This window comes from Falco cherrug, chromosome 7, assembly GCF_023634085.1.
Source record: "Falco cherrug isolate bFalChe1 chromosome 7, bFalChe1.pri, whole genome shotgun sequence".
Classification (NCBI taxonomy): Eukaryota; Metazoa; Chordata; class Aves; order Falconiformes; family Falconidae; genus Falco; species Falco cherrug.
Genome location: NC_073703.1, coordinates 5,742,091 through 5,768,018, shown reverse-complemented (window position 1 = coordinate 5,768,018; position 25,928 = coordinate 5,742,091). Strand labels below are relative to the sequence as shown.

The following is a 25,928-nucleotide window of genomic DNA, read 5'->3' as shown; positions in this document are numbered from 1 at the left end:
TCACTTTGGTTAGCAGTTTTGCTTCATAATAAAATTTTTACCAAATTAACATTATTATTGTATTACAAAATATCAGCTTCTTATATTGCACTCAAGTTGCTACTGTTCATAAGATAAAACGGATCTCAGTTTTGAAAGTATATTAAGATCCAAAGTAGATTTGTAAAAAATAGCTCAAGGAAAAGAAATAATTCTACTACATGATGCAGTAGCTCTAAGTGCAGCCTTGTCTTTTCAAGGTCATCAAGTTCCCCTTAACTACAGTGTTCTATATCTTACTTGTCCACTTGGATTACTGAAAATTCAATATCCTCAAGGTTCAAACTATGAAAAACTGGTTGGTTTTACTGTCTCACTTGCCAGTTGTCTAGAGATACACATGGGAGAACCTCCTTTTCTTCTCCCTGAGTAGGAACAGCTCATGGTTTTAAGACTTTTCTTCTGTGCTGTTTCAGTGTCTGATTTAGTTTCCAATGTATGCCAGTATGCCCAACACATACAAAAAACCCCAACTTGAACAATACTGAATAACTACTTCAAAGGCTGAACTTTCCTGCTTACTACCTTATTTCCATTTTACCACTTAGGATATTGCCAAAACCTCAGCATGCCAGTGATTCAAATTGGGTGGGTAAGTTGCAACATATAATTTCCATCTAGACTAACATGTATGAGTTACTAATGAATATGATGCAGTGGCAATGAGATCACTATTAATATATATAAAATATGGATATAATATATATGATTTATATAATACATAACTTATGTTAGTATATTAGTATATCCTGTGGGTTTAGATCAGATGGGAAATGTGGCTATTGGGCTTACTTAACCAAGAACTGGCTGAAGCCGGACTACAAAAGACTTATTCCAAGACAAAGATTAATTCATTCCTGTCTAAAACAAGGCCAGCAAAGCTGATTTGGGAAGTAGTTTTCTGTTGCTGAAAACCAGGCTGAACTACCCAATTCATTTTAAATCAGCCAGGAAACCTTCTTCAAAGTTGCACTGGACCTGCATATGAAACATCCTTTCAGTTCTCTGGTCCCTCATGGGCCAAAAATTTTCCACCAATGTCTTGCGCATTTGAAGGACTCCTGCTATATTTGACATTCTGTTTGGACTATCACATCTTGAATCTTTACTCGGGCTGGCATAAAAGTTCATGGAAACATTTTGCTGTTTATTCTCTGTTTGAGTTATTGCAGACTAAACCCACTAAGCTATTCATAATATATTTAAATCCAACTCCAAATTATGAGTGAACTTTAAATAATCCTATGGGACAAATCTTCCTGTCTTCATCCATGAAATCACAAGTGACCAGTGAGTAGAATGTTGCCTTGTTATAACGACTGCAAGATTGTTCTAGATTAGTCATTTCCTTTCTAGGTTCACTGCATGTCAAAAATGTAATTTATTCTTATTTCATATCTTGTGTTTAGACAGTACTGCAGTGGGCATAAAATATTAATAGCTAATTCTCTAGTCACTAATTGTTCTAATCTTTTGTGCATTTATTTTACTTGAGATAGGGTTTCTGAAGACAGTGAGGCACCCTAGTCTACAGCTGTCAGATAAAATTCAAAACAGGATATTAGATAAACAGGATTTTTCAGTAAAGAAATACACACCTTGATGCAATCATTTAAAAATGGCTGGTTATCTAGAACAAGAAGTCCACCTACAGAACTGCCACAAACTTGTAAGTTGTTATTACAACTACAGGATAGTAAAAGATATGCAATATGCTGGGATAGGGATATTTTAAAAATGGTGTCCTGTATAGCTTTATCTAAGAATACAATTCTTATTGATGTGACTCTTACATACTAGTTTTATAAGAGTTATGGAAATTGAAACTGAGATTCTTCTCTTGCCTGTATGGACATTTACAATAAAAAATCATCCTTACATGTAAATTGTGCAACTTTTTGATCCTTTTAACTAGGGCAAGTTCTCAGCTCAAGGAATAATTTGTAAGCAACAAGGTTGATGGTGGACTGTTTCTTCACTCCTCCAAATAGCAAAACTCCTGCTCATTCCTGGTCTAAATGTAGTTGATATATTGCCAGACAAACATATCACACCTTAACGATGTTAACATAAATATGAAATAATAATAACTAACTATGAAATAATAAAAAGCAGCTATGTACTCATTATTATATAGTCATTTAAAGCTCTGAAATTACACAGGACTAATCCCATATGTGGGGGTCACAGAAGTGCCCCTTTTTTAAAAGGGGAAGCTTGAGTATAAGCCATTTTATTCAAGGAGGCAAATAATCAGATTCCTGCACTGCCTGATTCGAATCAGGCCTATAAAGGTCTGTACAAGGGTCATACCAGGGTACAACCCTAAAGTTTTACCATAGCAAATAAAATTCTGAATTTCCCCTATAAAAGGGAAGTCTTGCCTTGCTCTAATCTTTAGAATTTAAATTAATTTTTCATTCTATTAACATTCAACATAATAGGACACAATGGTCCCCAAGGCATTCTTCATAATATACTTTGTACAGTGGTTTGCAAATGATCTTACTATTTAATGGAACTATAAAAATTACTTGCACATAAAGGTCAAGAAAAATAAAGATAAGTGTATACTTTCTGACACTGTCCTGTTCAACACTCAGCTAAAGGTCCCTGGAGTAAAGAAAACTTGTACTAATGCAAGGAATATAATTCCTCCTAGTATAATAGCCCAAGCAGTTCAACCTTTGGAATTCCAGACTTTTTATGTCTGCATTTTCCCTTGACCAATTCTCTTGAACAATCCAGCACCTCATTGATCACTTTATTATTAGCATTCTTGGCACGAGTTTAAGATCAGTTTGTAGTTTGATTCAGCCTGGTAATAAAATGACCTACATCAAAGCCCTGCCAAAATGCCATCTTTGTAGCAGTGTGTTTAGCATGAGTTATTTGGCCATATTCAAGGTTACACAGCGACTGCTCCTTATCATGGAATAAAGTAAACAAAAGGGTTCTGTAACAATTCATTTGATGCTTATCACTTACTTTATAATTACAAACAGTGCTTTTTTTTTAACATATAAGGTCAATCTTCAGGGAAACAGACCTAAAGATTAAACTCTTCACACCTGAAATGACTGCATAGATTTCTCTAACACTAGCACTTATTTTTTAATTGTTGTCCCAAATTTGAATTTAGGTATGTTAAATGTGTTGTCTGTGTCTCCTACCTACAGTGTATGAAATAGCCAGGATATTGTTATTGAGGAGTACACTGCTAAGTGGAGCAGGCTCTTCTGCCTGGAGAATACTTTCACTGCAGAGCTACTTCAACTGAGTGGCACCACAGTTAGTACATCCCAGACAAAAACAGCCACAGTCCAGAGATGGAGAGCTACTGTCTTCCTTGGTGCTGCATTCCTCTGTATGGACCCAAACTATGACTTCGCAGGGTTTAACCCTGCTGTACTGCACTGTTTATACACACCGTTACCCTGCTCATCACCACATTAACAACCCATTGACTTTCTTGTACTCCATTAAGCAATGTAACTAACACCTGCCACAATTACGTTCTCAGCCTCTTTCCTAGAGGTGAAAGTGCATTTAGAGAAGAGTTTCATTCTAGAGGAGTAAATATAGAGTGATTTAACTTGCGTAAGTTTTGTTAGCTTGTCCAAAAATATCACTCATGTATTTATTTCACAAAAAGCAGAGCCAAAAATCCCCAATGTCTTGTGCTTGTGATGGAATGTGGTAACATTTGCAGTCGTCCTTTGAACCTGGAACGCTTCACAGCCACTGACCCAGCAAGTTCCATCTCCCTCACACTTCAGCTGGTGGAACTTTGTTGTGCCAGACAAGCAAATACCTTCAAAACAAAGACCAGTGTAATTACAAAGTCTAAAGGAACCCAGCAAAGAACACAGAAAACAGACTTCATGAACTGCACTCATTCATAGCAGCCTGTGCTGCTGAAGAGATGTGCTCGAGTGTTCCAGCATGAGTTTCCTGCGCTCTGCAGGCTTTTTGCCCAGGGCTTGTAGTGCAGCCAGAAGGTGATAGAAAGCATAAATAAATGTAGATACATTATAATAATGGAAAACATTACTAAATGAAGATACAGATGCTACTATATGACAACACAGACACAATGAGAAACACAGGAACTCTCCTGCAACTACACAGAATGAACTGTCTATTGTGACTGCTCACGTGTCAGAAGGACACTGCCCCATGACAGCAAATTCTTCAACATACTTTTCTTCTTCCCCTCTGTCCTACCTTAGGCAGTCTCTGCCAGTTTTAATTCGCTATATGGATCTTACCCAAACTCTGACCAATTTCAGTTACTTGCTGTGAACCAAGGTAGACCTGCACTTTTTCTATTATGTTGCTGGTATTTTAACTTCAGGTCATCTAATCAGTTTGCCCCATGCTTGATAGCTGTTAGACTATACAAAGTAGAAATTTAATGGAAAAGCTTATGTTTTCCTTCACTATTTAATATGTGTCCCTGAAACAATTTGGGCCATTTTAGCACATTCTCCCAGTCCTTCATTCCAGCTTTAGGGGAAAAAATATTTTTGTCAGGTCAAACAGCAGTTATCTCATGGGCAGTGGTTTCACATAATGCAGAGAGGTCAAAGAAGATGAGAAAAGATGAAAAAGATGCTTATCCCTTATCCATTAGGAATATACATATTCACTCAGGGCTACTCTGGTGTTTCCATCTTAATGTACTGGCCTGAATCTGGTTTGTGCTGAGTCTACAATAATAGCTTCATTAGATAAGCCTGTAGTCAGCTTTTGGCTAGATTCTTAGAATGTGCTCATAAAAGGGAGGTTTGATAGCAGGAGAAAGATGACTACAGCTAATGGCATCTACGTAGGTTTTCCTCATTCTTAGATTATTGGTTATTTGTGGAACGGAAGATTCCCTCTCTAAATTACTGACTATCTGGCAGGAATCATGCTGATTAGATGGTTTCCTGGATAATTGTTTCAATGAAGTGGGATAATAGTTCTTTGCATTTCTTAATGTCTGTTTCTGTGGTCATCACTCAGGAGAGATCCATTAATTTATCACCTCGGATAGCACTTTAATGTAGGGTTTAGCAACTTCAATAGATGAAGATATGAAGAGATCTCAAAGTCCAGTCAGGCTTTGAGGAAATTATTGTTTCAATGTATGGCAACCCTTATTTTTCATCTCCCTCTTGGTAGCTGATGAAAGTACTAATCAAAAACTAGAAAACCCAAGGAGACCAATGTGAGCAAAGGAAAGATGACACTGATGCAGATCATATAAAAGCAATGGGTCGCAAGATCAACTCCTTTTCCTGTAGGTGCAATTCCATCACATTTTTTGGCAGATTTGGAATTAGAGACTACGCATCTATGCAATCAGAACAGAATCAATGGTCTGTCTTGTCGTCTGGGACATGGGGAATCTCTGACCATTGCCTTAGCAAGATATTGATCTGTTCAAAATAGCAGCTAGGTTGTGTTATCCTCAGTCTTGATACCATGCCAAAGCTTAGGGAGTAGGCTATGCCAGAGATGACTTGTGAATGTCTGAAGTAAAAGAATTGAGGAGAAACATTTTTGAGGATTTTGTCTTCTCCCAGGAGCAGAATCTGACATATGTCAGTGTCATCACTGATAAAATCTCAGTAAATCCCTATATCAGTCTGCTAGGAGGTGAAGATTTGCTAATAAGCATAAAATCTACAATAGTTTCAGCTTAGATTTCTATTACCAGATAAATGGCAATCTGGGGCTCGATGACTAATGAGAAAGTGAAAACACAAGGCCTCCCACATTCTTGTCATAGCTAAGTGTCCCAGGCAGATGACACAGGCTGGTTTACAGGTCCTAGAATAATTCCAGCCAGACTTCAGGTTTTTAGACATTCAGGTCCCTCACAGGAGAAATGTTCACAGTTTACTGATCACTGGAGGATCTGGCACTGATAAGAATCTAGTTTAGTTCACGTTGCAATCTATTGCCTGCTGTAGGCCTTTACTGTAGGCAGCAGTTAGGGAAGTAAACTGTGCCAGGGGAAGGTCAAGGTGGAGAAGATACCACCACTTTTTCTACGCACCCTGAGAAAACCAAGACTGGTAGAACACTTTTTGGAATTGCAGTCTTGTAGTTCTGAGGAACAGCTGAGCTGGAGCAGCACACCCCTGAGAGGAATGCCATCACACCAGTGACCATAGAATAGTTCCAGTGGCAATAATTGAGGGGAAGGTTAGAGCCCTGCAAAAGGAGAGGTTGATGGGAATCACACATTTAATAGTGTCATTTTGATGCCCCGTTGGCTTCATCTGCCCTGGCAGAGGGAGGGAATGGGAGACAGTACTTACCATTTAATAATGTTTGAATGAGAGCTGAAAAGCAGCCTCCTTGTAGCAGCAAATGTCAGAAGAGCAGAACTGGGGTCAGTAAGCTGAAATGCTTTGTATCTTTGGCTGTGCGAATAACAGAAGAGCTCTGCAGCACTTCCGAGCACAAAAAGGGAACGGTGGAAAGGCATTGCAGGACTCATCACTGAAATGCATTTGCCCTGCAAAGTGGACAGGTTACAAGGTAGGGTAAAAGCAGCACTAATCCTTTAGTCTGTAGCTAGTCACAGCCGAGCTCTGCAAGAGGAATATGTGCAAAGGCACAAAGGAGTTAAGTTTAAAAACTAGGCAAATTCTGCAATGAAGACAAAGCATTTGTCTAATCCTTGATGTCAACAGATTCATTACTAATGTCACATACAAAGGGAAGACCTCAGACCAAGGTCAGAGATGACAATCACACAGGGATGTCTCCTGCTCACCCCCAGTGCTCCACAGAGGTCATGAGATACAAGCACCTGAGGTTGCTCTGTGGGGTGAAGAGTGAAATTCCATCGTCAGGTGAAGTCCTGACCACTCTAAGGTAAGTCCCAAATCACATACCATTTCTAAGGCTCGGTCTTTCTCACTGCCATCACAGAAAGTTAATCTGAGCCCACAGACATCTATTTGGAGATCAGCTACATATTGATAATTGTTGATCGTTAAAGGTCTGCAACTGATTTTATGCATTTTTCTGCTATTGCTTCAACTAGAAATAATCATTGCATTCTACCATGTTGAGAGGAAAGACTTCTGCTGAGATCAATTCTGCTGATCGATGTTCTAATACAATATCATTCTGTGGGATAATTTCAGCATTTAACTTATTCTGGTAAACGATTTCCATTGTGGGGTTCAAAACAATCATTATCACTAGTTCAAACTGCTAATGAGGTTAAGAGAGATCCTGAATCAGCAGAGCAGAATCTATGATCCAGGAAAGCTTTTCCCCTTCTGTGCCCTCTCTCTACTCCTTCCATTTTGGCAAATTGACCAACTCTTTCCAGCAATTTGTAGAAAATACATTTTCACTAGTTAATTTTCTACTAGAATTTGATTCATCCAACCAGCAAACTTAATGATAATTTGTCTGCAAATGTGCTTTATATTGCACCTTTACAAAAAGCATTACTATCTTTTCCTAAGTAATGTAGAAATATTAACATCTACTCTTTTGCATTGTCTTTCATTCTCTCTGACATAGCAGACCTCACTCCACTAGAATTAAATGCAGTCAAATAGTATTTGCCAGCAGGATGCTCCAGGTATTTTGAGGACAGAAGAGGAAAGAAGCAATTCTCCTGTGCCAAAACCAGTGGAAGTATTTCCCAATCATACCGTTCTTAACCTTAGGGCATATTTTTTTTTGTTGCCTGGGGGAATAAAAATCTTGACACGCTGGGGAATAGAGGAGAAGCTCATACCTAACTAAGATCCCTGGTCCTTTCAGCTTTCCTGCCAACATATGGAGAATCAGCCAAACATACCAGAAGAAGAGCAAGCATAACCTGATCTACCAAAATACCTGTGACGGCAGGTAGTACCAAACTGCACTCAACAGACTGCTGAAGGAATGACTGTTCTCCACTCATAGGTATGGGTATCTTCTTCTGAGTCTGGGCCCTCCTAGGAGTTGTGTTGGAATAGAATGTGAGCTGCCAGTTGCAAAGTACAAAGTTAGAAAAATTAGCTAGAAGTGGTAACTCAAAAATAAACAAACATTTCCATCATAAAAAGACTGGAGGAATGTAAGAGTGTCCTACAGCTGAGGAAGATGATAACTAAATTACAGATGAACAGGTAAGTACTTATATCACACATGGCAGAACTGTATGAAACTCACCAGTTATGGGATGGCATTTCTAGCTGAGTGAGCCTCACTATAGAAATTTTTCTAGCACATTACTATGCCTTGCTTCATATCACAGCTACCTCTGCTTTCCTGCTATGACTGTATCACTTAGACCAAGAATTTATGGGTTCCAATACTGGCTGAATAGCTGTTTGATTTAAGCAGTGATAGAGGAAGCATATGGGATAATGTCAAAGAAAATGAGCTATTATCAGAAAAAACATTTATAACACGGGCAAGATTCTCAGAGATGCTACAGCAGGCTGTCAGAGAGACATGAACAGGACTTTGGCCTAAACAGTCTAGTAAAATAACCAAGTCATCTTGCCTTTTTCTCTGAAAATCACCTCAAAGTTACAGCACTTGCGTATTTTGCTATTGGTTACCTACTCAGGGTATTAAGTGAATGTCTTTGTGTTCAAATTCCATCATATTACTGTTCCTGTGAAATGTTTATTTTTGGATCTGGTAGCATTGCTACATGTCTGCAATTGTCTGATTACTGACTTGCCCTGAATTGTGGGTCTTATGCCAAGAAACTTCTATTTTCTGTCAGTAAATGACACAGCTCCACTGCTGATTGATTTTCATAGGCAGAAGGTATGTGCTGTGTGTAAGACTGAGGACGGGTGCATCAAAAAGTTGTTCCTAAAAGATCAAAAGTAGATAGATGAAGACATCTGGACTGAATGATACTTCTGGCTATCTTTGCTGAGCAATGCAACAACTAATAAAACTAAATGACACCGATTCTCCTAGATAAATGTCAGTCCAGTAGCACGTTGAATAAACTATTGATCTTCAAACAAAATCTTTCTTAATTCTTATTCCAAATTTCATCCAGACAATCCAACAAAAACCCTTATTTTGTTTCTCTACCAAAACAGGATGAATATGGACAAATTTCTAAAGGCAAACCCATCATTGAAGCCAGGCTATTAGGTAGCACAGGCCCTAGAAGGCCAACACATTTCAGATTTCATTTAAGATCAAGCCACACACTGCAAATGAAGGTCACCCTAATGGAATCAAGGATAGAAGTATAGTCTGTTTGAAGATCATGTTAATGTATAAGCCACACTAACATTACCGGGGATGGAACATTTAAATGCAGACACTTTTCTCACATTTCAAAAGGAACAGAAGCAATGTGTTTCAGAGCAACTTACTGAAAAGAGCTGCAAAAAAGACCCCAGGAAACACATTAATGTATAATTTTGGGGGCTGATTCTCGTCTCAAGCCAGGAGTTCAATCTTTCTGTAACCAACTCTAGATTGCAGGGGGTCTGCTGATTTCGGATCAAGCCCAATTTCTCAGGAATGTCTAAGTGTCTAGAGAAACTTTCTACTAATAAGATGTGGTAAAATGTACTTTCCAACTCCTGTGACTTACACTGTTGCATGAAAACAGAAGATGGGAGCTGGAAATAAAAACTTTTACCTGCATTATCAGAATCCATTGAAGATGTCAGATGTCTACCCTTTACTATCAGGTAGATGTTACATGGCATTTGCGTAAAGAAAACCATCACACAGTATTTGGTGAAGAAAAAAAAAAGATCATTTTGGCTGCTTTTAAAAGGAATTCTATTTAAACTGTAAATTTTCCTGAAACGTGACACCTGTGAATGCAGGTGTAGTGATATCAGCTCCTAAGATATGTACCAGTGACTTGCTTCAGCAGAGCTTGTATATGCACTACACTGCTGTAACTGAAAGCCTCCTTTTGTTGCTTGCTATACCGAATACCAGGTTTAATTTCTTTGTAAGTGTGCTTGTAACATTTTATACAGTTTCTTGTTTTTAATCCAAAAAGTCTCTTTATTTGACTCAATTTGTATACTTTAGTTGTAAGCTTTTTCAAGTAAGGCTATCTTAGTTGTTTCGCACATGGATTTCTGGGCATTACAGTAATAAAAGTAAACGATAGTATGCAGAAAGGAAAAGTCTTGATAAAAAGAAGGAAAGCTTTGGGATTAAATAGACTGAAAATACCTCTTGACTTACTGCATCAGAGAAAGTGAGGTTTGTGAAAATGAATACCTACTTTTATAGAAATACTGAGCTTAAGATAAATTATTAAAAAACGTTTTGTGATCAAATTGACCACGGACTGAAGTTTCATGAAAAATTTCCCTGGAGAGCCTTAAAAAACCTTTAGTAAAGTGAAAAGCATATGCACCAATACAAAAATATGAAGTGAAATACTATACTTCTGTTACAGAAAGAAAAAGAGAACGTCTGTGTGAACAGTCAAAGAATACCTGGTTCTAGAGGAAGTATCCATGGCTGGTTAGAAGAGCTCTGTCTCTGATTAGCCTTTTTGAGATCTGATTAATACTCTTACACTGTACTAGAGTATGAAGTGTTAACAGATGCTTTTCAAGCTATCAGCTGACATCATCATCTCTTTCACTGAGAACAATTAGGGAACCAAAAGTGAACACCAATTTGCCAACTGACTATTGCAAACCTATGTGCACTTTGGGCACGTTTAGTTCACTCTTACTATTGATTTTGCTCTATCACGCTCCCTTTTTTTGTCCCATGAAGGATTCTTGCAATTTTGCTTCACTATCACTCATGTCACTAAAGTCACTCACGCAAATGTCTCAGGAAGATGCTTTGCTATGTAGAGATACAGAAATTAGTACATCCATATGAAAGCACAACTCAATCTGCAGATCAGATGTTCCTTCAACAGCAACAGTTAATGTTTGTTTTTGTTGAGATGTTAATGCTACTTTAGAAATGGTGTATATCCACAGTTCTCAGCCAAGTTGATGGAAACTGTAGCATTCAACACCTTTTAAAGCCAGGCTCCCGGTGCAAAAGTACAGTTTCAATAGGCAGAAGGTACTTATTTTCTAAAGTTCCACAGTGATCTTCTGCATAACTTGGCATCTTAGTATTTTTAAACTTTGGGCTAAATGATTTAGGCTTCAGAGTTGCAAGTACATTTTTTTAAACATACATAATTGTTTTCTACAAATTTTGAAGACATGGTCATAGCAGAGTATGATCTGTTTGCATTAAACTACAGAGTAGCTGGGCTATTTTTATAAGCTATCACATATTCATCAGATATTGTTGCAGTTGCAAAAGCAATTGGAAATTAATGGAATAACATGTCTTTAACCTACCATGAGACATGGAATACATGACACACAAGACAAAGCTAATTGGGAACAAAGGGAACTACAACCTCTTTAAATTCCTACCCTGTAAAGCCACTCCCAGGTATTACCTAGCATTTGAAAAACCAACATCAATAAATATAACTAGTTTGGCATTCTATTTCCTGTGGCAGGCTTGTGTGGTATTCCTAGTGTGAATGTCATCAGTATTTTTAAGACAGACTGCTAAAAGGACATAATAATTACAGATACAGGTTCCAAAAGTTTGCATAAAAGGAATGTATGCTATGCACAGGAAGATGCTGGAAGTGGTATATTTAAGCCTAACCTGCAGCTTTCGGGCCAAATTCCATCTGCGAAGTGATTCCAGTCAGTCTCATTCCTGTGATAAAGGAGATGGTGAATAGCTGAACGGTAAGTAAACACACCCAGGTAGCCAAATGCCTCCTCCTGCCTGCACAGGTTGGCGTATTTAGGGCATCCACAGCTGTTGCTATAAATGGCTGGGAGAGCAGAGGGTGACAGGGGCAAGACTGACAAACCCACAGCCACCCAGAGAACTGCTGATGTCAGCTCATCCTTTCCAAGGTTCTGAAGTGAGTGAAAAGTATTTGAAAAGAATGGTTCACATCGGCTTTCAAAGTAGTCCCCTGTCACTACTGAAACGAAGAGGTGGAAAGACCAAAAAAAACCCATAAGGAAATTTAATGAGGATCATATTGATGAGTATGTTTTATTAACTACAGTTTGACTGTATGCACTGGCTCTGGCTGGGATGGAGTTGATTTTCGTCATAGCAGCTTGGATGATGCTGAGTTTTAGATCTGTGACCAGAACAACACTGATAATGCTAACATTGTGAACAGTATTTGCACAGCATCAAGGCTTTCTCTGTTTCTCATGCTATTGACCCTTCCCAGCGAATAGATTGGCAGTGTGCAAGAAGTTGGGAGAGGACACAACCAGGCAGATGACCCAACCTAACCAAAGGGATATTCCATGCACTGTAATGTCATGCTCAGCAATAAAAAGGGAGAGGAGGGCCTTTTAGGAGACTAGCCATCTTTTGCTCAGTAACTGGCTAGTATCAATCTACACATAGGAGGTGGCGAGTGATTGCCTTTGCATCACTTGTTTTGTTTCTTCTTCCACTTCTATTTTGCTTATTAAATTATTTTTATTTTTTTATCTCAAGCCACAAGTTTTCTTTCTTCTACTTTTCCTTTCCTCTTCCCCTGTCCCACGGGGGGAAGTGAGTGAGAGTGGCTCTATGGGTCAGTGAGCAAGCAGGTACTGAGGTTAACCCACCACACTGTGCTATGCTATTATTCTATTGTTTGTACTTCAGACATTTATGGTTTCAGTCTTATAAAATGACTAGAAGTAAGGAAGAGGGGCAACTGGTGCTTACAGCTGGCATAGGTTGCAGTAGTTCTTTTTTTCATCAACAAGGCATCTGCCTTAGAATGCTCCCCCACACCTGACTGATGGCTTCCCAGACATCTAGAGTTAATGTGTGACAAAGACTCTGGAGCTGGTCAGGGGAAGGTCACAGCCAGAGGAAACTACAATAGAAAAGAAATGGAAAAAGATACTATCTCAGATTTTGTATGTACATCAGAGGCTCTTTTTAAAGGCCATCTAGATTTAGGTAACTTCTTTTCCTCTCTCTCTCCCCCCCTCCTTTTCTACCAGGCTTTAAAACTTCTTCAGAGCCAAGGGAAATAAATCTATTAAATGGGAGAAGGATGTAAAGGAGCAGTCAAGAAAACAACTTCAATTTTAAACATGTGTTTCATTTCATACATCTGTCTTCTTTCTGACCCTATTGATTTCAATAAGTTAACCCAGCTCACCACACGTCTGGACTACTAATGAACTTCAAACTCTTTTGGAGGGAAAAATCTTCTGGAGTTCTGTGCCTTCATAATTCGATAAATGGCAAGTGTGTTGTGTCTATATCTCCACTCATATATGGGGTGGATGGGATCTGGTTTTTATAAGCCTACACAAGTGAATGGATACCAGCGACATAGGAAGTTTGAGCCATAAAAGCTACTGCGGATTAGCATCGGTGCCCTCCACACCATTGTAGATCAGTGCAAACCAGCATTAACAACACTGAAGTGTATCAAAGCAGGAGAAGGAGGAAGGGGATTCCAAAAGGGACTCCAGACATTAAAGATGTGGAAGTGAGGATGAAGTAACTGAAGATACCCATTCAAACATGGTGGATTTGGGTTGATTTACAGCAGCTGCAGACCAACATGTCCTTGCTAAAAGTAAGCAAACTAATGGACTACATTTTGCATGGCTGTTTCTCTGAATTCAACAATGAACTCACACCTATGGTTCTTGTGCCTTTTTTCTGATCCTGCTGAAGCTTCCAGGCATCCAGGCCATTGGCATGAATACTATGAGTAGCTCTGGATCCAGTACCGCCTTCTGTGTCTACACCACAGTTTTCTTTTATACTGATCTGAGATTGCCTAAAGCAGCCAGAAAAGCTTTTTCGCGACTACACTAGCAATAGGCTAAATCTTCTTCTAACTATAATGCCTGCATAATTTTTCCTCTGATATTTATTAAGCCCCTTGAGACATTATATAGCTTCAGCATACTCTCGTTTCCAACTTCATGCTATTTTCATTCGTTTGTATGAACATTTTGTTTCTCTTCCCTCTACTGCATCTCTTCCAGAAGTCCTTCCCTTATTTCGTTACTGCTCTACAAGAGCATCTTTGCAAATCTATCAGCATCCAGCAGCCGACTGTAAATATAAAATGACTGATGGGAGATGAGAACTGATTTTTTCACCTTCCCATCAAAAAGGTCTCTCTGTTATTTTTAGGCTAAATAGTAACCCAGCATCTTCATCTATGCCACAAAATGAACTGGCCTACTTACAAGGCTGGTCTCCCTCTTCCTGTCCACACACATCTGCCTCCCAAGATGCTCACAATGAATAAGCAAAGGCCTCTCCTGCTTACAGAGCTGTGGCCTGCTCCACTGTGTTCTGTAAAATGGCATATTACACATTGGTATACAGCTTCTAGGTTACACTCTGCAGTACAGTAGTAGAAGCCGAATGCAGATAACCAGATCTGTTGCATGCTCCTTCTGTTGCTTTCCTATCAGCCCACCTGCTCATTAAATAAAAAACAGGGATTCCTCCCAGTCACCACACATGGTAAGAATGTTGCTGCTACTATGGCTATGACTACTACTATTACAAGCAAAATTTCTTAATTCTTGTGGAAGTTTCCCCTCAGATGGGAACACAGGACCCAAATTATTTGCCCCTGTACTGTTCACTGGAAAAAGATGTATGAAGTCTTCTTGAATGCATATAAAAGGAGAAATTTCAAAGCGTCCCCTATTGTCATTTCAACTCTATAATTAATAACCCTATATGCAGAATGGCCTTCCACCCGTTTTCTCACACTCATACATCCCAAATCAGAAAAAGAATGTCTCCTGATAGAAAGTATCTATGTACTGCTATATCATTTCCCTTAATTTATGTTGCATTATTGATGTACAGAATGCTGTACTTGAATAATGTAACAGTAAGGCTCTTACAGAAAGCACTAGCACCAGCTTTAATGTGTGTCTATAAAGATAAGAAAAATATATTTCCTAAGTCCAGCAGTTTTCAAACAATATATTTTCAAGTTACAGGAATGCTCACCATGAGGAATTTAAAATTGAGGTGAGAAGCAGGGGGACAACATTTCTTCTAAAATGTTAATGAGCTACTGCCTTATAAAGTGAAAAGAATCAACAAATCTGACATATGAACAAACACTATGAATATTCAGGAAGTTTAAGCCGCTGATTCAACATTTTCTAAGTGTGTACAACTTTTACATTGATCACATAAGCTATTATTTTTCTTTTCATCATAAGTACACTCCACTCTGGTGTTGGTGCATTGCTGTAACATATGCATTGAATTGCAAGTATTGTAATTCATCCAGATGGCAGGAAGCTTTGGAATTGTTACTCCTATGGTACAGATGTTTAACAATCTAGCCATATGGCTCCAATACGGCAGCTTTTTCAAAGATTACAAAAGCTACACTAGACATACAGCCTTGTACATTTGAGTGCAATCCTAAGGTATATTTGAATGTTCATATTGCTACAATATAAAGGCATACGTCATGCTATGAAGTTGGCACATCTATTGGAATTACAGAATTTATGAAAGAAACATTATTTAAAATCCCGAAAAGAATCAGATCTCAAATTTGCATAATTTCATCGTCAGCTATTAAAAGAACGTTCCTAATTTGTTTTTTAAATTCATTAAAGGTGTCAGACATAGGCTACCTGTAAAGATGCATAAATAACTACATGCGAATATAATAATGTCCATAACCTCTGGCCTGAACGAACTACCACTCCAGGTGACAAATTGATATTCAACCAGTGAGACCAAGATTTTCTCTATAAAAAGATTTGTCAAAGTCACAGGGCCCTGATGATGGCTGTAGCAATTGTAGCATGGAAAGCTGAATGTTGAGAAACAATCTGAGATCAATAATATCTTGGCCAAGAAAGGAAAGAACCATGAAATGGTCAATCTATAACTCTACTGAATTTTGGCAGGTTAGAATGACAGATAAATGGCAGCAAATAAGATTGTTAAATCACTAATCCTGTCATTATTACATCGTGTCACATTGTATAGATTTATACATTAGAAAAATAGTTTAAATTATGAGAGTGAAAGATAAAACTATTAAAAACTAAAATATCTCAATCTATGAAGAAAAGTTGAATTCTCAACTTTGTGTTTCATGGTTGGTTTTTTCTGCCAAAAAGTCAGACATAAGTAGATGTTCCTTGAAGTCCCATCTTTTCTCTCGTGCTTGGGTCTCTGACCCTTTGTTACCTAGAAGGAACGTCTCTTTTATATAAATCTGTTTTACAAGAATAAGATTAAAATGGACAGACTGAACAAAGCATTGGTGTCTCAGACAAAAATGTATCCATTTAGTACACAGGGAATCTTTCCACCTGACATATTCTTAAAGGGAAGTATTCAATTACCATCTACTCAAAGAGTAAAAATCACGAAAGAGCCATGTAATATTCCTTTTCTTTTTCTTTTCTTTGAGCTGCAAAGTATTCAGAGATGCTTTATCTACCACAGATATTAATCTACGCAATATCATTTTAAAACATCCTTATGAAAACCTTGAAGGGCAGCTGAACCCTATGGTTGTTTAAAAAAAGATTTTCTGCAGTTTATGCATTTGCACTGCCAAAAGCTTACCTTAGTAAATCATAGTTGCTCTGATTTACTACCCAGACTATGCTGTTTGTTTTCAGGGACAGCTCAGTGAAAAGCTATGTCATGTATAAGAACATTCAGAGAAGGGGAATCATTCTGCAAAACTACCAGTATGGTAGCAACCATTTCTGAGACATCAATGGCAAAAAAATGCAGATGTGCATTTCCAACATTTTCAGGTGGTATTTTTTGAATACCATTACAACCCAAAAATATTCCTAGCCCTTTATAGGCACAAAGACAGTTTCATACCCCAAAACTCTTTAGCCTAAGTACTAATGGGCTGGCCAGATGTATAACTTGCCAGTCAAGAATTTAAATTATTTGACCTTGTGCCTGAGTTCCACATTTTATGGGGAAGTAGCATACATAGATCTCAAAAAGGCAAAGAAGACACCAAAGAGTGGCAAGGTAAGAATATCTGGGTCAAACTGATTATTTAGAACTGAGGGTAGATTTTATTAGACCTAATCCATTTAGTAAGTTCCAACAGGAGGACAAAGATAACAACATGTATCTAATGTTCATTTCAGAAATAGTAAATGAGAAGGGAAAAGATCAAAACAGTAGCTGAAAGCCTTCACTCTTGCTTTAAAATCCAAGAAACCATCATTAAAAGATATTTAAACTCAGCCTTCTCTAGTCTAAACATGTCACTGTTAATTACAAAGCTATTTAACTTTTGCAAGAAATAAAGACTGCTATTAATGAAAGAAGAACCAATTAGCCTTTAATCTACAAACTGTTTTTTAATCAAACTTTCTTTTGATCATCAGATTCACTGCGGGATGTATTCTCTCCTCCCCATGTTGTAGTGGCTTCCATGATTGCTAATGGAACAGTCTTTAAAGGGCTGGCTGAGTGGGGAGGACTTTCTCTGCAGGGCTGGAGCTTCGTCCCTTCGCGTCAGTGGGGCTTAGCGGAAGCACTCTCACCTCCAGACTGTGCTGCCCTGTGACAGCACAGCCAAGTGGAATGGCTTTCCTGGTGTCTCCTGACATCTCTCTTGTCACAGCTGCCATTAAAGGAGCAGGCATTGAACATGTATGTCTAGAGGAATGTGGGACAGGAGTACTAGACTACCTTGGTACAAAATGGCAGAAAATACCACTTTAAAGAAAAGAAAGAAATGGGAAAGGGAAGGTAAGGAAAGAGGCAAAAGCAGGGAGGTGCCACCAGGAATGAAAATGGTGTTCAGTGCTGACTGCAAAGAATGAGTAATGGAAGAATTTGCTTGTTGGCACAGGAACATATTTTGGAAAAAACAATGCAAACCAGAACCAATGACACCAGGGCTTGATGTGTTAGAAACAAAAGAGATGACATGAAAAGGATCACATTAGCTAGATGTTGTCCCTTGAATGGCAGTAGGTTGCAGGGTCAGAGGGCTTCGATGAGCTTTTTTGTTTGTTTTGCTATATGGCTACTTGTGATATCAAAACAACAAGACCAAGTATGTAGAATCAATCATGATGGAGAACTTCCCCCTTTACCTTATTTCTTTCTCAGCTGCACTTGCTGCTCAGATCTCTCTGAGGAAGGATAGATAGAAAATGTCCCTGAGGCATGCACTTTGCATTTATTATCATGCAAATAATGAAATATGAGAACCTGACTCCTGTACATGTGAACAACAGAGAGAATATAACTATTATATGCACTGTGTCAAACATGAAACTCCTGGTCTAACCAGATACCTGCTGTCTGTTCTGTATTAACAAAACTTTGGTGTATGGTGTATGCTGTTCTTCTTCCACAATACAAAGACAAAATCTGCCTGGTAGCAGCAGAGCTCTTGAGCATTAATACTAAGAAAAAAGCACTTTAAAATAAATGTTGTTGCAGCCAGTATGGCAATTAACAATTAAAATTAAAAAAAATAATCAATAGATTGGAGAGAGAAAAGTGAAAATAAATATGTTCTGTGCCAGACAGGATTTTGAGTTACAAAATTCAAATTGGTAATAAAAGGATGTGGAACAACTGTTGAAATGATATTGACAGTTGAGAAATTTAAAGGTAAGCACATACTTAACATAGGAAGGATTTTAGCAAATATAATAGGTTACATTAAATGTTTATCAGGACTCGCAGTACTTTGCACTTCAAAAGATCAAATTATTACTCTCTGTAAAATCAGGATAATTCTAACGCCTTATCTCAAAGGGCTGGTAATTTTTCACAGTCTAAAGCCCCTTTAAAGTAACTGTTTGGCGTAAAGGTCATTTAAAATGATGTTAGGGCCCATGTTTTTGAGGTGCTCATATATTATAAGTACAATACAGGTACTTAGATAAAAACACCAACAGGACTCGACAGAAATAGCTTTAAAGCATTATATGTCAAGATATTTAAAGTTAGCTGGATAATTGTATCACTTTCATATTTAAATTATTCTATGGCATTCTAAACCTGTCAATAAAATTCGAATTCTGATGCTGATCAAAACCTCCTTGTGTTTTTCTCATGTCATAATCCCATTCTAATAAGACGTAGACAAGACAGCCCCAGCTCCACACTCCTTTACAGCAAAGTGTAGCAAATGTGTTCTGTCTCCAAGTACTTAGAAAGTTGCAATCCTGAAAACACGTGACATTAATGTACAGGACATTTTTAATTAACAAAGCTCTTAGGCATTGCTGAAAGATCCATTCTGCTTTTTGCTCCCCTCAGACTGACCTAACACGCTCCAGAGCTTTTTATTTACTTACACAGTGTAATTAGGACAAAGTGCTTCTGACATTTGCAAAGCTTTAAAAAGAGCAAAATTATTGACAGGAACTGTGTGAAAAACAATAAAATTTTAACTGTTCTTACCTGAAGTAAGAGCTCTCAAAGTTAAAAGCCAAAAACTTTACACTGCTTCTTAAACTATGTAACAGTTTATTCCTAAGAGCGTTCTCATTCCCCCTAATTGTTTAACATTAGTGCATACTTGCATATATTACTCCCTAACGTAAGGTCTGATTCATGAAAGCACTCAGGAACTTGATTAACTCCCTCCCCAATGATTTCAGCAAAATTTTACTTAGGTACTTGAAATACATATACCTGAAATGACCTAAAATGTTCTGTATCTGCACTGCTGACTGAAATCAGTGGGAACTGAAAAATCTTAGCAGCTCTGAAAATCAGCTCTTAATATTACTACTGCAATACATCTTTAATTTGTCTACAGCTCCTCCAAAAATGACTTTTAATTGTCACATCTGAATCAAAGCTCTGTACATACGTATACAGTAGTCTCCACTTTCATAATATCCAGGGCAGCACTGAGATCTTCGCCGATACATAGTTCTTAGTCCTCTTCGATATGCTGTTTTATAACTTATTCTAAATTGCAAGACAGAAAGCCATTTGACAATATTGAAAATCAATGCCTACTGTTGGAATTATATTTGTGTTAAATTATAGTAAGGATAGCATTCAATAATTATTTTAAAATGCATGAAAGCTTTTGATATTAAAAGCCACAATAAAAAAAAAATCAATACTTGTTTTGAAACTTGAAATATAACTTGTATTATAAACACAATACTCATGACAGTCAATCACCATAGCCCTTCCTAGGACTGTTATTTCAAAAAATTTCCTCAATCCTAAATCAAGGGCAAGGAGTTTCTTCAAGAATAAATGATTCATTTCTGCACATCAGCAAGGTCAGTTATCATCAATGGAATGAACAGAACCTTCTACAGAGACCACTGTGCCAGCATGCTACACAAGAAACCACCATAGTGGAAACTCCTCTCAATACACAAAGTGTGAAGTTAACCCCAAGTGATTTCTTCCTACTTGCTAATCCTCCCAAGGCACTAATGCCTTGCAAAATGATATTATAGTTCCAATTCAGTATTTAAAGCATGTTTTCCCCACCACAATATACAGTCCACATAAATTAAAAGGTGTTAAGTATTCTGTAGCTTTCTAGACTTACTCATAGCATTAGCAGTGATACCACACTAGAAAAGGAATATTTAATAGAGAATATTTTAACAGTTAACACTTCAAAACAGTTTTGTTCATGTTACTTTATTTGAAATTGCCTAAATTGAACAAAATCTATTGTCCCTCATGTTAGATAAACTGGTTGAATTTACACTGCTGCATTCCAGTCTACACAACAGTCCAGAAAGCACTGCCTCTCTTTTCAATTCCACATATTGTAAAGCAGAAGCTAAAACACAAAACCCCAGCCAGACTGGGAAGGTGCTGAACAACCTCTTTGCTACTGAATGCATGAAAGTTAAGGTAACAATTAACTTGCTAAAACTCCCTTGAAAGATTGCAAATATTAGTGGATGCTTATTAGGATACTTTTCTGCTGGAAATCAGAATGAATACAACAGCGATATCTCGCAGCCTGGGAAAAGTTAACTCTTCGGTATCAGCTTTCATTTAGTGCTAGAAATGGACCCATCCTCATTTTACCTGATTTTCAATACAGATTTGGGTGCAGTATTTCAAATATGGGTCCATTTATAATTATCACTAACCTCTGAGTGCCTGAATTTTCAAGACTTAGGAGCTGCAGGGACTTCCTACCATCAACCTGGATATGCAATGATCACTTGGAAAAGATAGTTGGTCATGTTTGATCATGTAATAAACACTTCCAATCACATGGCAGGGTGAACATCAAGGATACATACCCCTGAATGGCCCTGTAAGAGACTGACTACCATTAATCTCACTCCAATTTCATGCAAAAATCTACTTCAACCAATGCCCTAGAATGCCAAACACCCTGGCTATTGTACTAAAATACATCTTTCTGTATATATCATTAGAATATGACAAAAAATTGGATAAATAAAAGGTACATGAGGAGATAAAAAGGAAAAATAAAAGTAAAATTCCTGGGGATTAGCTCTTACCTATGTCTAGTGCACTTGAACCAGTTCAGTATGTCAGTACATCTTGTATAATAGATCTGATCAAAAGGATGAGCATAAGATTCCTGTACTGTCACAGCGTAGCTAGGAGTGGACAAGAAAGAAAGTGAAAAGCTGTTTGTTGCAACATGAAAAGCTTCAGTTTCTGTATATGGTACTCATCTAAAAACAGTATGAAAAATAATTAAATCAATAGTCTTACAAACTTGGGGCATTATCAAAAACCAGAAAAGGGCTTCCTTCAACCACAGGTCTTTCTGAAAATTTTGAAAATGCTTCCAGCTTGGGCTTCATAACTGAAATAGGCAGAGAGATTTCAGTCTGAGTAATAAAACCATTCCCTTCTGGAAAAGAAACTTAATGTTGCTAAAATTCATGGTAGTTTAGAAGGTGAAAAGGGCATTTGGATAACTTGATAGTGCAAATTTTAAAAGAGAGGAATGCACCATGTTTTTAAAATGTCTCAGTTGCCTTACGACTGATTTTTTGTTTGAATTCCACAATGCTAATAACAGCTCATATTAACAGCACTGCCGCATTTTGCTAGCATGATGTGATGCTCACACTTCATTTTATGATGAAGCAGCATCATTACTTCAAATATTGGGTGCACCAAATAGGATCATTTGTAAAAGGTTGAAGAGTGTTTATTTTTCTGCACAAATTTAATCCTTTTAATTTGTAGCAAAAATAACCTCAGAACTATCAGAAAACTGTAACATGAGTTAACTGGTATCTAGTTTTGGAGCACTTTGACATACAGTTAGAATGGGGTTGCCTCTCTTTGTACAAATGAATAGACATAAACAAAAACTGGGCAAATCGATTAAAAAACACAGAGCTCCAACAATACTAAGATTTCAGTGTTCTCCTCCCCAAAAGACTACTTATTCATGCAACAGGTACTACATTAATTACTATTATTATAGTGAAAGCGTCCAGGTCTCTTACATGATATAGGAACACAAATCTTATTGACTTGTTAGTGTCAGTCATTTTAGAACACTGTATCGCCCTATAGTAAGTGTGCACTGCTTAAGAGACTCAATCTTGGGGCCTGATCTTGAAACAAGCTCTACTTTATCAGATCTACGATATCTTTAGAGAATGATACTGAAATCATTCTAGGCAGGGTCAAGACCCAGGAATTAGATCCTTCAAGTCATTCATTACATTGATTGTCTTAATCCTCCAAGTGATTTCCTTCTCATCAGTAGGACTGCTGATGTGATTAAGCCCTGTGAGATTGCACCCGTAAAGTAATACCAAAATATTTGCTTGGAGGATCTGATTGTCTTGAAATCAAACATCGGACTATTACTGCCCTGCTAGCCATGCCCCTTCTAGACAAGCTGAGATTCTACCAGGTGTTGCTTTTGCCCTTTATTGTCAAACCCAGCAAACTGTGATAACGTTTTTATTTCTACTAATCCCAAAATGTAAAATATTTATATTGCTCATTGTTAATGTAAGACAGTAACACTTACAAATGTTGATTATTATTTTATGATTCCATTTGTTATCCAGCAATTGCCCTAACAATCTTTTCCCTTTGATTTATTAACATCTAAGTAACAAAGTCATCTTGGTCAGTACAACCAATCAATTTTGGTATTTAATTTTTGTTTCTTCTTGATTGGGTCTCTAGGTTGCTGACTTTCTTCAGACAAAATCAATATTTTATTCCTGTGCTCTGAATGCATTTCACCTCACAACACAGACTGCAAAATCCTCTTCCTGTATAGTCTTTTCTTTGCAGTTGCATTACGTACAAACAGTTAATTCTGTAATTAAGGCCTCTAAATTCAAAACACAGTGCCATTAAAGTATGATTGCATTTTTGCTCTTGTTAAGGGGTTTATTTTGCTAAAGTGTACAGTATTGCATATTTGCGTGGAACTAAACCACAGAACATTACTGGAGGTTTAGCAAATTAAACTTAAAGTGTACAGGAACTTTAGTCTCTGCAAACAGACCCTGCATAAATGTGAACCTATCAAAGCTAGCGGGTTTCTATGTTCTCATAAGAACTGTCCAGCACAGATCCACTTTTAGGAGTAGGACACTGTAACAATAGAAAGAACAAGAATTACTGGGGCCTTTAATTCTCAGTGCTTTCATGCAGATACTCTTTGATGCTGACACAAACTTGGCAGACACAGCCACAAAGTTCAGGACATACGCAATAAGCCTGCATGTTGCAGCAGGATGGGCTTAAAACTTAGTAAAAAACTCTAACAGTCTTGCCTGACAACAACTGGAAAAAAGCAAGACAGCCACCATTTCTCTAGGTCTCTCCATGAGTGCAGTCCTCCAGCTGAAACTATGGAGGAGCTTTCCAAAGCACAGCTCAGCAGACAGGTGACACAGGGGTATGCCGTCTGTACCACCAGCTTTAGAACCAATTCTTTGGGATGATCCGAATCCTCAAAGGCACCCAGAAGTACTATTTCTGTCATGCAAATCCATGGTCTTTTGTGAGGCAGGGTGATATTTAGCAAATTATAGATCTTATTTTGCCTTTTAAATGTAAAAATCTGAAACAGCTAGTAAAAAATATAAATGTTGGCATGTTATACATTACCTTTCCCAATGACTACAAACATTTGGATCATCTGGATTTAGGGACAGAGTAGTTCTGAGCAGAAAACACAGAATAAAGCCTTTTAGAATCTGCTTGAACAGCGTATGTGCCACCATTGTTGTATCTAGATAAAGAAAAGAAAGTATAGCCATTAAAGACAATTTTGAAGAAAACATCCTTCTAGGCCTTTTCATCCCTGCTTTTGTGCAAATCCAAATACTGTGGAGTTATTTACAAACTGAAATACTTGAAAAAGCAAACAACTAAACAGTAAATTTTTATATAAGTACAAATGCATTCTAAAAGGAATTTATACATTTAAAATTACTAAAACCTATTAATTTAATGATTAAGCCACCTGAGATATCAATACCCCCAATGATTCTTCCAAAGAACATTTCTGACTGATCATTTTTTTGCCTGGCTGTCTGCACCAACAAAATAAGTAACAAGTATTAAAACAATCTATTCTTCCATTAACCTATAGGCAAATGGAAGAATACTCAAATACCCCCTTTGATTTATTTAAATGAGTTTTACACATGTCAATATATTAGGCTAGATCTGAGACATATGTTTATTAGATGACTGAAGGAAAATCAATCCACTTTTCAAGTCTTAGAGGGGAATCACTTGAAATGACGGAGGCCAACATATTGGGTCACATTATGCAGAACACTAAACATGAAATAAAAATATTTGAATTGAAGCTAGAAACAGATTGTATAAAATTAGGTGTGGTCTCTTCATCACCTTACAGTTCATCTATTAAGTGTACCAACTTATATCTACTTATTGCTCACCGGGGGCTTTGAAACCCAAGTCATGGTGTTTGCCTAGAGGTTCCCAATGACATCAGTCAAAATTACAAAACAGTTAGGAAACACACAGCTGCTTCTAAATGTAACTGTATCAGAGGTGTTAATCTGTTAAACATTAAGTCAGTAAAAAATATTTTTAGATCTCCATTTCAGGCATTTACATCGTCACATAATCCACCATTCAAATCAAAAGTCCCAGAAATTGTTCTTGGCAACAAGACTTTCCTAAAAATAGACTGAATCCTCATGTGATCATCTAAAAACCACATGGCTCATTGCCTCTTGGTCCAGAACAGCAAAAGGGATGTTAAGGGGTTTGCTCTGCATGGCACTGATATACAGCCCAGCATAAAGAAGTCATCAGAAAGCAGAATGAACAGCAGAGGGATAGCCAGGAAAGCTGATCTGAAATTACCTCCCAATTCAAAGCCTTCTTAGCTAGTTCAAGGACACCCATTGCCTTTAGTGGATTCGAAGTCAAGTTCCCAATGGGAATAATAGCTCATCTTTTAAATTATTCCTAGAGCTCTGCTAAACCCGAAGATAGGCCTTAAGCCATGTAAGCCATATTAATGTTAATTAACATGATTTAATGTTAATGTTCCTCATGAAATGGATTTAAGTCTATGAGTGACCATTCTCTACCTGCAGGCTGTTTCAAACTCCCATGGCAACAATGCAAAAGCTTACTCTGGAAATTAAGTAGGCTGACGAGATAAGGACATGAGAGGTATCTCTGTTTATTGAAAAGACATATGATAGACTTGTCCTAGACTCTACTTCCTCCATGGAGGAAAAGTGCCTTGAATGGCTGACCTGCAAGTGCTCATGGGACAAAAGATCAACAAACCCAATGTCCAAAATCTCAGAGCTTGTCTGAGAGTAGAATCGAACTTTCTTTTAACGTATCATGTACCAACAGATGTGAGCTACCCAAGTATGAGGCTCAACAAAAAGACAGAC

At 37.6% G+C, this 25,928-nt stretch overlaps 1 protein-coding gene across 3 annotated transcripts in view; it reads right to left on the bottom strand.

The window, feature by feature from the left end:
• The window catches only part of MEGF11 (multiple EGF like domains 11), a 288,743-nt gene that overhangs the window by 189,891 nt on the left and 72,924 nt on the right, over positions 1 to 25,928 (bottom strand). For all 3 annotated transcript variants that reach the window (XM_055715792.1, XM_055715793.1, XM_055715794.1), the window contains exons 3-5: positions 24,145 to 24,268; positions 21,543 to 21,644; positions 19,898 to 19,998 (exon numbers count right to left, since the gene is read on the bottom strand). In XM_055715792.1, the coding sequence (XP_055571767.1) occupies positions 19,898 to 19,998; positions 21,543 to 21,644; positions 24,145 to 24,260 (319 nt within the window). In that variant the 5' untranslated portion in view covers positions 24,261 to 24,268. The remainder of the gene's footprint in view (positions 1 to 19,897; positions 19,999 to 21,542; positions 21,645 to 24,144; positions 24,269 to 25,928) is intronic.